General features: G+C 41.4%; 1 protein-coding gene across 1 annotated transcript in view; it reads right to left on the reverse strand.

Moving 5' to 3' along the window:
* The window catches only part of RASEF (RAS and EF-hand domain containing), a 61,348-nt gene extending 49,570 nt beyond the window's left edge, over positions 1–11,778 (reverse strand). The window contains exon 1 of the mRNA XM_080669086.1: positions 11,033–11,778. Coding sequence (XP_080525212.1) covers positions 11,033–11,469 — 437 coding nt within the window. The 5' untranslated portion in view covers positions 11,470–11,778. The remainder of the gene's footprint in view (positions 1–11,032) is intronic.
* Between the last annotated feature and the right edge of the window lie 1,814 nt (positions 11,779–13,592).

Genomic DNA, 13,592 nt, shown 5'->3' on the forward strand with positions numbered 1-13,592 from the left:
AGTATGGACTTTAGTTAAGGGTAATGTGTCAGTATCAGCTCATTAATTGTAACAAACATACTACACCAATGCAAGATGTTAATAATGGGGGAGAGTGCGTAATTATACGGCACTATCTGCATTATCTTCACAATTTTTCTGTAACTCTAAAAACATTCTAAAAAAAAATAAGCTTATTAAAAAAAAATGTTTGCCAACATTTATCGTTTACCATAGTGGACTAGAGTGATATCACTAACCCCGTGAAAACCAGAAGGCATAAATCTCCTGAAGAAGAAAGCGATATTGAGGTTTGACGGTCTGATAGATGTTTCTCTGTCTCTGGATCTGTTTTTGTTCATCAGTGACCGTCAAACCTCAGAGAGAAGGTAGGGGAGGGTGAGGGTAAGGGGGAGAGATCAACCAAAGGACTTGTATGCATGCATATAAGCCTAACCAATGGACACAGACAACAGGGCCGGTGAGGGTATGATTGGGGGGGATGAAAAGGGGTAATGGGGGATAAGGACACATATGTAATACCTTAATCAATAAAGAAATTAAAAAATAAAAGAAAGCGATGTTAAGAGCCTGCAGTTTCACTCATGCAGCTCCAGAAGTTTCATTTTTACAAGGCCTGCAAAGCATGACTCTCCCCTTAGGTCAAGTGACTGTCTCTCTAAATTGACTGTGCATTTTTATTCCAATTTTTCTTATACAAATGCAAATAGTGAGGTGATGGCTCTTATGTTGTCTCCATTATCAGAAAAAGAACTCACATAGGTAAATGAGACTAGTTTTATTATCAGCCTGATCAGATGCTTCCATAAAATATCAGTTGCATTTAATTCCAATAAGTTTGATTTTTTCCCTCCATCCATTGCATGGAATCAAAATGAAGCCTTTGGAAGTTCATTGTGTTGATGGTAATACATCCAACCTTATTAGCATATTACACTTTTATTATTATAGATGCTATTGTAAATTCAGCAAAAATACCAGTGAATCATTTTGGAATAAAAATTTTTACTAAATTTAGAAATTTGTCAAGTACAAATGCACCTAAAATTGGTGGTAGTGCATAAAATTGCATCCAAATAGGATCTAATATTCTATAAATTGAAATAGAAGCTGTAACTCTCAAAATTTCAAATATATTTATACACATAGTTACAGTATCTAAACATTTTTATTGGTGTTTATAGTGGTTATTTTCTCTCTTTACAATCTACCATCATTCCAGTTTTTGAAATTTTGAACATTTGAAGAACTACTTAGCTAATCCTTCTACGCTTTTTGCACAGTAATCCTATATATTTTCATTACATTTGGTTTAAAATCTATTAGAAAACTTTAATGAAATTAATCACCATGGGAGCTAGAAAAACTACCTTCCTTCTGCCTTTGAAGCTGTTAACAGTATGGAATCAATTTAAAACTAAGCCTGATACCAGGAAGGCAGGCACACTAAACAGATTAAATGATGAGAGCTCAAATGTTGTACAAATTTACTCCAAAATTCTGTAATTATGATTTGGAACATCGTACTTTATGGGGAAAATCTTTTGATGGACCTCCTATTTTTACTTGATTAAACTTATATTCTGTACCAGAATAGGATAAAATTGAAAAGGCCTATAATTTGTACCATCTAAATATAGGAGAACATTTAAAAGAGTCATAAATGAAGACAATGTATTTGCCAAGTCTTATCATAAAAGTTAAAAAACCTTCAAAGAAAGTACTTTAAAGGGAGACAAAAACAGAGAATTTGTGACAATCATGAGCTGACACATTTAGGTATGTCAATATTTACACATGTCAATACAAAAAAAAAAGGAATTGAGAATATCCTCCATTAATCGAACTTGCTCTAAGCTTATCTCAGAATTTGCTCTCAATGTGCTCCTCAGCACTTTGTACAGAGGATGTTTTCTGAATATACTATAGAATCATGACTACCAGTAAAGAGCACATTTGATCTGCTGAAGTTAGTTTATCAGGGATATAAGTGTGTTCTTGTTCGCTTAGCAGCAAGTGTATTTCTTAAATTCGTATTTAATATATGTTAAACACTCACTACTAATTATTGAATGACTATTTAACTAAATTATTGTTAATATGGAAGGATAACTGTTTGGTGCTGAAGCTATAGTCTCATTTTTTTCAACAGTTAAATATCAACCTTATGCCAGAGTACAGATGATACTGGCAAGAATCTTTGTTAGAGATTATACACAACTTTCCCTGGCCTTCCTAAAAGCCTCTTTCAAAGGTTACTAGAGTTGCTCTGAAAGATTGTGCAATGAAATGACAATTTCTTTTCAATGACAACATCTTTGAACTATCTTAAATTAAAACTGTTTGGGTACATATTAGTGTTTGTTTAGTTACTGAACAAAAGACCTGTCCTAGAAAGAATTTTTAAAGTCTACTTTTAATTTTAAGAATCATTGATTTTTATCTACCTACCTTGCTACCTAACCATCAGACATAAAGATAAATCAATAATGCTTTCCAGCATCTCTCTTTTGTGCAAAAAGATGGGCCAAAAATATCAAACTAAAGCAAAATTAGTTTAAGAGATTTTCTTATAAATTTCTTGAACACATATCCTGTTTAAAATAAAATGTCCCTGACATCTTAAATTCCACATTTCAACAGTGAAGACCCTTTGAGAGACTCATGCCCAGGGCATATTTTCCACAAGGCAGACGCTTCCCCAGATACACTCCGCTGCTCATCACCTGTCCACTTCATTGCTTTCCCCGCAACCTGCAGGAATTTAATTATTTTTTCATTTGATTTTCTGAAGAACTGAAAGGTGATTTTCTGGAATGTTATTAAAAAAAGAAAGTAGCTAAAAATCCTATTAAAATCTGACTTTTTCACATTATACAAGGATCAGTTGTCCTGAAAACTAACCCTCTTTGAGCTCCCAGAGCCCCAGCCCACTAAAAGAGCAAATAAGCCTTAGATTTGCAAACACATCTCCTGAAGGAATCTGACCCCAGCCCTGCAGGAGACCCAAGAAAAGAAAAACCCAGTCTTCTCTCAATTGAGTCATCATCTCAAAGCACTCATTCATCAGATAAGTGGCCTGTGTATTTAAATTTATCTCAGTTTATGTTTCCACCCCAAACCTTTACTCTTCCCTGGCTCCCTGTGGTAGAAGCTGCCCTCCTCTCTCATCTGCATGATAACATCCCCTCTGGGCAGTACAACTGGCATGAAAGCTACTAAACAAAATGGAAATATATGTTGATCAGTCGCTTTAAATCCAAGTACTAAAGAAGAAGCTATAATGAAGTTATTACAAAAATTCACATGAATGGACAAGAAAAGGAACACAAAGCAGTAGTATCTGTTTACCTTCATGTATAGTTTTTGTAGCTTTTCCCTAACTAAAAAAAAAATGAACATTAAAAAATAACTTCAATGACCACTGGGAGCCTAAGAAGGAGCTGTAAGTCCTTATCTTGCCAGACTCCCAAGGGTTCATTTCAGCATAAACCCATAGCCACTGTTGGCTTGGTGCCTACTTCTTATATGTATGAGAGGGAAGAAGGGAGAAAGAAGGAAAGGAAAAAAGGGAAGTGAGCAAGCAAGCACTTAGTGTGCCTGGGAAAGTGCAGCCATGTAAAGGTTGCGTTGGCTTGCCAGACGGCTAAGGCTGCTTAAATCCAAGCTGTCTCATCAGACACGCTCAGTTTGGAGTTACAGATATTTAGATGAAGAATGAGACTGAAGGGTGAGAATGGAAGGGTAGAGACAAGTGTGAATAATAAGCCCTCTTCTCCCAGGGAGCATCTCAGAGCCATAAACACATGTAGGGCAAAGCTTTTCTTGGCAGATAGAAAAATGTTAATAACTCTCAAGTTGCCCTAGAAATTTAGTATGTTGTTTTGAAGTGTTGAGGCATTTGGAAGGGGTGCAGGAGGAATATAACATATGTTCAGGGATTTTTTTCCAGATTCAAATAAATATTTGAAAGTTTTCTGGTACATATTTTATAAGCTGAAGGCATTAAAAAATGCTCTCTGATCTTTTCAAAGCTGATTCCCCTAACATAGGAAATCTCAAAAACTGAGACTCTGAAAAAGTTCTTCGTGACTGGGATGGTTAATTTTACTTGTCAACTTGGCTAGGGTACAGTACTCAAACATTTGGTCATGAATGTCTGGAGGTTGCTGTGAAGGCATCTTGTATACGAGATAACTAACGCTTAACACAGTAGAGTTTGAGTAAAGCCAATTATTCTTGTCCAAGAGAGAGAATAAAAACAGACTATCTTTGGGTCAAAATACTATTCCTCCGACTTGAAAGGGGAAGAAGGAGCACAGTGAAAGCTCTGAATTAGAACGTCATGGAACCACACCCTAGCATCAGCAGAGATCTTCACAGCAAGATCACACCTGACACGTGAATTTGCCATTCACAGGTAGGAAACAGAGACTGCAAACTGGACACAGTATTGTTTTCATCTCCATGTTTTGACCTTCATAGAGTATGCAAAATTGGAAATTTCCACTTAACATCTGCATTTTTCACCATCTTTATAAGTTGGCATCACTGGCAACACGGGGCCTACATCCAGCATGGCAGCAACTGTCCAGAAGAAGCAGAGCCTCCTCCTGGTCCAGACTCCACTCCAGTCTACTGAATCAATGTCACCCACCTGGCCCCTGAGGCCACTGAGAGTGAGCCCATCCATAACATCAGTCACCCACAGGTAAGAGAAGGGAACCCAGAGATCATCTGACAGGGGCCTAGAGTCTCTCTTGCTGGTACTGTGACACCCCCACAGTAGATGACTGGAGATAACTTCTCTACTGAAGACAGGAGGAAACTCCCTGAATTTAATTGGTCTGCTTGATTTCCAACCACTGGTGAGAGCTGAATCCAGACCATCCCCCTCATGATTCTTCCACTCTGTACCCTCACTGATGCTATCACCTCTGGATAGAGAGAAACTGGCCAAGAAACTTTGATTTTTGGCAGGATACTATCTGAAAGCCAATGCCCAGTGCAATCCTGGGCACATGTGGATACAAAAAAAGAAAAAAATTGTAAGCGAGGGAGGGATAGAGGAAAAAGGCAAGAAAAGAGTTTCTTCTGTGGAAAAATGATAAGACTGAGAACAATTTAAGATGAATTTTTCTCCACAGCATTATGTCCTCAATTTAAATGAAAGACAATATAGATTTGCAATGAAAAATAGAGAAACAGATATTCTCAATCCTATGTTGTTCTTGAGGATTTCAAGGCCTTTTAGAAGAGTATTTCTCACACTTGACAAATATGCAGACCTTAGTAAAGAAGACACTTCCTATGGATTCCAGAGTTGACATAAATATTGTTTCTATTGTATTACCTAACTATGAGCAAATATGAACCAGATATAAGCTCCTTATACTTACAGCTCCAAAAATTTATAAGACCAATACACATTTACTAAATCATTGAAATCAGACTCAGCAACATTCACCTAATCTGACGGGGCGGTGGGGCGGGAGGGCTCTTGAACGGAAACTAAATCACCATAGCCAATGTCCATATGGTACCAGGAGCTGGTGTGTGGCTCTTTTGAGCACAGTTACATGAACAAACCCATTCTCTCATCACTTTCTATTGAGATTACAGATGACCCAACGCTGTGTTCTCAATCACTCCTTTTCACATGAACACATCATTCATACAGTAAGCTCACTGCTCTGCCTTCCTCTTCCACCCACAGCAATGACTGTAGTGCTGTGGGATGCTGTACAATCTTAATCACAAGGCAGGTTGTGAACTTGTATAGCCAAATCTGTAATGGATGAGTCACCCAGGCAACTCCAAATGGGCTCAAATTAATTGTTTTATCTTTCATTAAATGAAAACTGAAATGTTTAGTCTTCTAAGACTCCCAAGCATACATGTAAAGACCCCATAGGGTTTATTTATAGCCCTGATTTGAGAAACACCCTTGACATGAAATGTCCATAGTCCGGGGTATGTGCCAGGAAGTGTTTTTCCATTTACCATACTGCATCCCAGGTCCTTCAGGTATCAAAAACTTCTAGATAATTAAGAAGGTGAGACAATAAGCTCCTTGAAGGTGAGGGTCAGGTCTACAAAGTCTCACTAGTTCCTAAAACACTGGCAGGCACATCAATACTGAGTGAACCAGAGAAAGAATTAAACAAGTTAGAGTGACTGCATCTGTGTATCTTGGTGTGTGTTTTTTTAATGTTTTTTAAATTGATTTTAGAGAGAGAGGAAGGGAGAGAGAAAGTGAGAGAAACATGAATGTGAGAGAACATCGATCAGTTGCCTCATACACACATCCTGACCAGGGATCAAACCCAAAACCTGGGTATGTGCCCTGACCAGGAATCGAACTGGTGACCTTTCGGTGCATGGAACTACAATCAGCCTACTGAACCACACAACTCTGGGCTGTATATCTTGTTTTTATAAGATGCATAGGCTAAGGCCTCAAGGATTAAAATTCATAATTATAACTTGGAAGACACCAAATATTTACAAATTGAAGCAATGAAATTGGTTGTGTGGTGTTTTTTTGTGGGGGAGGGAATAATTCCAAGGAAACCATATGTGTCATACATTCATTCCACCATTACAGCTTCTCTCTGAGAATTAGTGTTCACTTTGCATTTTACAACCTGACATAAAACTAATATGTCAGGCAGAAACAGCCTGAATACCCACGATAATCATTTCCCACTTCTTCCTTCCAACTACATACCGCAGTCAAGAGCTCCCTAAGCCCTAGCAAGATATACATAAAGCAAGAATGTATATTGTATATACCATCTTAGGAGGAAAAGAAACAACAGACATTTGAATCATTCTGACCTCTTCCATCATCTAAAGGTTCAGCTGTCAGCTTCCACACCTCCGTTCAAGGCATATTAACATGTGGTAGCTACTTCCATTTCACAAATGAAACAAGACAATGCAGCCACAAAGAAATCAAGAAAGAGGTCAAGATTGTCACAAACTCAAAGTGACAGGAGCAGTAGGACCCTGAATTTGAACAGTGATTTGGATGAGTAGTAAATCAACACTGCAGGTTAAAAGACAAGCTAAAGAAGAGTCTGAGGTTCTTGGAGAGTAGTCTTCCAATGACATCCCATTTTAAGCCATTTTCTTTTTGCCCACCCATCAGGGCAGAATAAATAAACTCTCACCAAAACCTGAGAGAAAAGCTGGCCAGTTCTCTAAGATTGGGGAGGCCAGAATACATATCTGGGGCTAGGAAGCCAAAAAGAAAGTATTAGCTTGAGATGAAATTCAAATGTCAGAACCAGAAGGGACCATCTGACTACACAGAACCAATTCTGGTGCCTGACCAAATCCCACCCTAGCCCTGTCTGGCAAGTCACCAATCATAACTACCTCCTGTTACATTCCAGGCACTAGCCCCAGGTCTATCCCTGATCTGGCTATTGTGGCAGAACCTGTGCCCGTTCATAAAAGTATGGTGGTCCCGGTGCCAGCTAGACCCTCATGGTTCTGCTCTGAGAATGTGGGGTTCTAAGCTAAGTTATCAAACTGAATCAATTCACAAATAACACTCAAAATTGCTTCAAATGGAAATGAGAAAACTCTGAAAGCTTCAGCTCTGATCAGAGGAGAGATGACTTCTGCCATCCCTCTGCCCCAGGTCAAATGCTCAATGAACACACACATACACAAACAACTTCCTTCTCTCCATGCCCATCTCTGAACCCCACAACCAGCTCTCACTGAGAACTTGATAAAAATCAAGAACTGAAAAAAAAAAGGCATCCAGAATGAACTAACTGCTTCCTCAGTATATGAACCAAGGAACTGAAGACACAGTCTTATTCAATTCATCCAGCAAATATTAAGTGAGTCCATTTATTGAGTACCTACTAGGTACAAATCTCCCTTTCACCAAGATAATGGCCCTGGCACCAAAGATCAGCTAGGCTGTTAGTACAAGTCTGCTCTTTGTCTCTCCCCAGAAGTTCTCTGCCCATTTTGAGGGCTTCTCTTGAGCTGGAACAATCTTCTTTCCAGAATTCTCTTATATAACCACATCACCTTGCCCATTCTGGTTTCATCTGCTGGCTGACCTAGTTCCAGCTTACTATGAAGTGGTAACGATCCGTCCTGACCCCGTCCACCATGTATACATGCCCAGGCCATGTGAATGCTTGGAAACCTCCCTCCCCGACCCTTTAAGGGAAGGAGACCTCAGTTTTCTAAGAGGAAAAGAACTTAAGAATGTGTTGACACATCCCAGAGACCATTTTCATCCTTTCACAATGCAGTATTATTTTCTCTCTAATATCACAGTAACTGATGACTGGAGAGTTTAACCCAAATTTACTTAATATTTTGATCTAAGAGCTTGAATAAACTTTGAAATGGAAATCATTGCCATGTTTTGCCTCTACAAAAACCAAACATGCTTTTTATTTTTAACATATTTTTATTGATTTCAGATTGGAAGAGAGAGGGAGAGACAGAAACATCAAAGATGAAAGAGAATCATTGATTGGCTGCCTCCTGCATACCCCCCACTGGGGATCAAACACAAAACCCCGGCATGTGCCCTGACCAGGAATCGAACCGTGACCTCCTGGTTCATAGGTTGATGCTCAACCACTGAATCACACTGGCCTACCCAACCATTCTTATATCTGGTATTTGTTCTCCTAAAACTGTATATGAATATCTCCTCTACCACCCCCACAGGCATGGAACAGCGTACCAGGGGGGAAGATGAGAGTGCCAGAAGGGAAACAAAGCCCCCAGATGAACTAGCATGCCCTTCCAGAAAGACAATTTGCCCTTGGAAGAAAACATAATGTTTTATATTAAAAGCAGCTCCACTACATTATGGAGTAAAATGACCAAATACATACTTTTTTTAAAAAGAGAACAACTCAAGACTTCAAAGAAAGCTCCTGCTTGCAGAAGTCTGACAAGCTATGTCTACAATATATGAAGTTTCCAGCAAATAACTGTCTTGCCTTTAAATGATCTTTGAGAAATTTTTTGAAAAATGTTTCACCGACACTATGAACTTCTTGAGGGTATGCACTACATCGTGTCCTTCTCTTTGTCTGCAGGGACCTAGGACAGGATCTAAGATAGTATCTATCCCAAAACAGACACTCAGTAATGTTTGCAGAATTTATTTGGCTGAAATAATGGCAATGGCATTATCAGTAACAAAAGATTTTTATCAAATTTGGATGAGAGGAAGGGAAGGAGAACAGCTGTATGAGGAAGTGGACTAGAAGTAATCCAATTTACCAAAACAGTTATGGCTGCCATGGTAACAATCAGATGAAGCAGCTCTGTTCAGTTCTTTTCCACTTAAACAAGTACAGGAAGGTAAATATTGTACTTGTTTATCTCCCATAGAAGAGGGTGGGGCTTAGGACACACGAGTCTACCAGGTGACACTGGTGGCCATTAAATTTAATAACCTTTGAAGAGTTTGAAACATATCATAATAATAGTATCATCAATAATAATAAGCTCTGGTTTGTACACTGATCCTAGGAAGCTCGTTTTAATTACTTAAGGGTTAAGTGTCAAACAACTGCTGCTGAGACCTGACAACTGTGAAAAGTGCATGTATATATATACATAAAAATAATATGATGTGAACTCACTCTTCCTTATTCCTAAAATTGTTACCATTTTAATTTTCTGGCCCCAAACCAACTGACAAAATGAAAGATGATTCAAAGGGTAGAGTTTATAGCAATATCTAAATTTTCTATATCCCTGGTGGAGACACTGCATTTTAATTCATTTGTAATTACTAGAAAAGATGAGTATCACACCCTCTTTCTCCACACAATCCCTCTTATACTGCAGTGAGTCACTCTCCATCCAGTGTTCCCTATATTTTCCAAACTGCAGAGAGAATTTGGGAGGAGGCGGAAGTGAGGACTCCTTGGCCCGCAAGTCTAATCTGTGACTAGGTGAGCCATGCCACTGCTGCCTGTCTCCCAGGGAACTTCCCTTTTCTAAGTCTTATGTCTCAGATATGTGAACCGCCAACCAAAATGAGGTATTTCAGGTCTTCTTAATAATGACAGCCACAGCTCCATAAAATTTCAACTGAAATCTAAGCAGAAAGCAAACAACCAAGTTACAACATTCACATGTTTGTAGTGCCTGTGGAAGAAGTGATAGCAGCTGCCAGAGACACACGGTGACACCAGGCAGAGACAGAGCAAATGAATCCCAAACCAAAAAGCACTTGCAGCGTTCCCTCCCTGCCCTGAACCAGCAGGCATCCCCTTTCCTGCTAAGAATTAAGTTAGTAACTTTATATTATGTTATTTCTGTTGGAGTCAGTCATTCATAGGAGTAGAGAATTTATTGTATAATCTTATCATTTTATTCTGTTGTATATAAAGAAAGTTTTTCAATTCACAACATCTGGGATCAAATCCCTGCTCTTTTATTAACTGTGCAAGTCCCTTGACATTTTATAGGCATACATTTATGGGTCTAAGTTTCTTCATCCGTGGGAAAAAAGAAAGTCTACCCCCTCCCCAATGTTATTCTGAAACTTAAAACAGATGAACTCTATAAAATACCTATATGTGTCCAGCAATATAAATGCCCGATTAGGTCTCTTTTTCTATTTAGTAGTAGGAAAACAAGACATGCAAAAACTGCTACAGCGAAGACCAAATTGGCCAAGGGCCCGCTGCTCCAGCTCCCGGAAGTCCTCCAGTAGGTGACATAACCAGGTGGCACTGAGGAGCCTGCGCTCCTAGCCCATGTCCTGGAAGAATCTCTGGGCACAGGAGTTCACCATGGCCTCTGTAACTCACAAAGCACCTTTTGCAGGGCCCAGAAGTGGGCATGTGAAACTTTCTCCTCCACAGCCTTATTCTGAATGCATTCCCTTTTCTTAACTCTGAGGGGATCGCGGTCTTGGAAAAATTAGTGAATGGAGAAAAGCAACGCACAAAGAAGAGAGGGTTCAGTGAGCCTGCACAGTAAGCACCATTTGTACCTCCCGCCTTCCAATCCAGACACTCACCTGGGGATGAACTTGGCCTCCTCCCCGAGTCGCGCCTGGAAGTCCCGCCAGGCGGGGCCAGGGCCAGCCGAGGCCCGTGGGGCCGCCAGCACCTCCGCTGCCCTGTCCTCGTCGTCCTCGTCCTCCTCACTGTCGCCGGAGTCGGACCCAGCGTGGGACTCGGACAGAGCGGGCCCCGCCCGCAGCTCACAGCCCCGGCGCCGGCCCCCGCGGCGGGCCCCGCGGAAGCCGCGCGCGAACTCCTGGAATGTGATGGCGCCGTCGTGGTCCGAGTCCAGCCGCTGGAACACGGCCTCGGCTTCCGCCGGCCGCACGCGCAGCTCCGCGCACAGCGCACTGAACTCCTCGCGCTCCAGGCGCCCCGAGCGGTTCGCGTCGCAGGCGGCGAAGACGGAGCGCAGCCGAGCCAGCTCCTCCGGGTCCCCTTCTGCCTCCATCCCGCCCCACGGGGTGGCCTAGGGAGCTTCGGGACGCCACGGGCGTCTGCGCGCCCTGATTGCAGGGAAAGCGGGAAGTCCGGGGCCAGCCGCTGCCGGCGGGAGTCGTGCTGAGCTGGGCTCGCCCGGCTGGTTCTGCCACCTGCGGAATGTCCGGGCGGCGCGAGGCTCCTAGGCGGGTCAGGAGCGGCGCACTCCCACACCGTCTCAGGTCCAGCGCACGGATCCCCGTTGGCCCCCCGCCGGCCCAGGAGCCGGGCGAGTGCGCTCCTCGCTGCCCGCACCCCGCGGGAGAGTCCGCCAGAGACTGAGGTCCAGGCGCATAGGCACCTGCCACTTTCCTTGCGGGACCGGCTCCGCCCAGCCAGAGAGGAGGAGCGCCCGGCTCTGGTTCCCGCGCCTCCAGGAGCCTGGCCGGTGCTTTCCTTGTGGGGATCTGGCAAGAGCATCGATTTGGGGCTCTTGGAATTGGGGACCCAGCTGGAACTGGGGGTGCGACAGGAGCGTTGCCAGGCCCTTCGACGTAAATTCTTGCTGGGGTAAAACCAAGAACTTAGCTCCCCCACAGACAGGTTGCTGGCATGACCATGGGAAGCGAACTAACTGGACAGAAAGGGAAAAGGAAGGTAGGGTTAGGGTTCCAGATGATTAATGTTATGTGCATTTTATTCTCCTCTAATTCTGGAAAATTGGTCAACGTCTGTATATACATGTTTTCTTACAAACCAAGGTGTGAGATTGACCAGAAGACCCCATTCTCTGATTTTACTGGCTCTCCTTAACCCATGTCTGTCCAACATTGAAGTCCAACTAGTTACTACACAATAGAAATCATACAGCTCTTCCAGATTCCCACATCCTAATAATTCTTCTCACTCCTTGTCTCCTTAACCTGAGTGAAAATTATTAATGACCTAAATCCTTGGTAGGCAGCAATGTTTACCAGACTGGGGTAGCTTTTCTTTAAAAATAAAAAAATCTATGGAAATGAAATATCTGAATGTATGTTCTCCTTTGATCTTAAACACTTATTTCAACAAGGCTATTGTTTCTTTATACTGACTGTTTTATAGGTACAAGGTCTTTAAAATTACTTCATTTTGATTCTTTTTAAAAGTCTTGTTCTTCTTGCCCTAGCCCTGTGGTCGGTAAACTGCGGCTCGCGAGCCACATGCGGCTCTTTGGCCCCTTGAGTTTTTAGCAAAGGCCAGCTTAGGAGTACCCTAATTAAGTTAATAACAATGTACCTACCTATATAGTTTAAGTTTAAAAAATTTGGCTCTCAAAAGAAATTTCAATCGTTGTACTGTTGATATTTGGCTCCGTTGACTAATGAGTTTGCCAACCACTGCCCTAGCCAGTTTTGCTGGCCCACAGACTGAAGGGCGGTGGGTTAGAGCCTGGTCAAGGGCATGTGCCTCAGTTGCAGGTTTGAGCCCGGCTTCCCAGTGGGGCCTGTGCAGGAGGCAACCAATTGATGTCTCTCTCGTATCTAGATTTCTCTGTCTCTCCCCCTCCCTTCCACTTTCTCTAAAAATCAATGAAAAATATAGCTTGGGTAAGGATTAACAAAAAAATAAAAATAAATCTTGTCTTTCCATTTACAAGAGACCTTCACTCTGTCATACGACTTCTGTAGCATATGTTCCTTTCCGTGATTCCTACAGCCTGAGAAAATGCATTTGGGTTATTTTCACTTTGTTCACATTATATGTTCCCTCCACTTTTTAGACTTTCTTTATTATCATTTCTTTTAGTTATGACTGTGTTTTCATTTTACCTCATTCTGGATTCTTTTTATTGCTCATTACTTTGATTTTTAAAAATATAATAAAATAAAGTAGAGGATTTCACTGACACATTTCTTCAGACTAGTGTTCCTAAACATAGAGCTAAGTGCTAAACATCTGAGGAACTTTTTCTTCTTGAACAATACAATAAACACAGTCAACACTCTCAAGCACCTGTTAAGTTGTAAATACCACAGGTAATCTCCATCTGTAAATTTAACTGGTCCATTATGAGAAGCCCCGGTGTTAGCAATCTAATCGCTAAGTGGATATAGTTCTATACAAGTGGACAGCTAATACAATGAAATGAATTTCACCATTAGTGCAATATAA

The sequence above is a fragment of the Plecotus auritus genome (assembly GCF_963455305.1).
Source record: "Plecotus auritus genome assembly, chromosome: 5".
Classification (NCBI taxonomy): Eukaryota; Metazoa; Chordata; class Mammalia; order Chiroptera; family Vespertilionidae; genus Plecotus; species Plecotus auritus.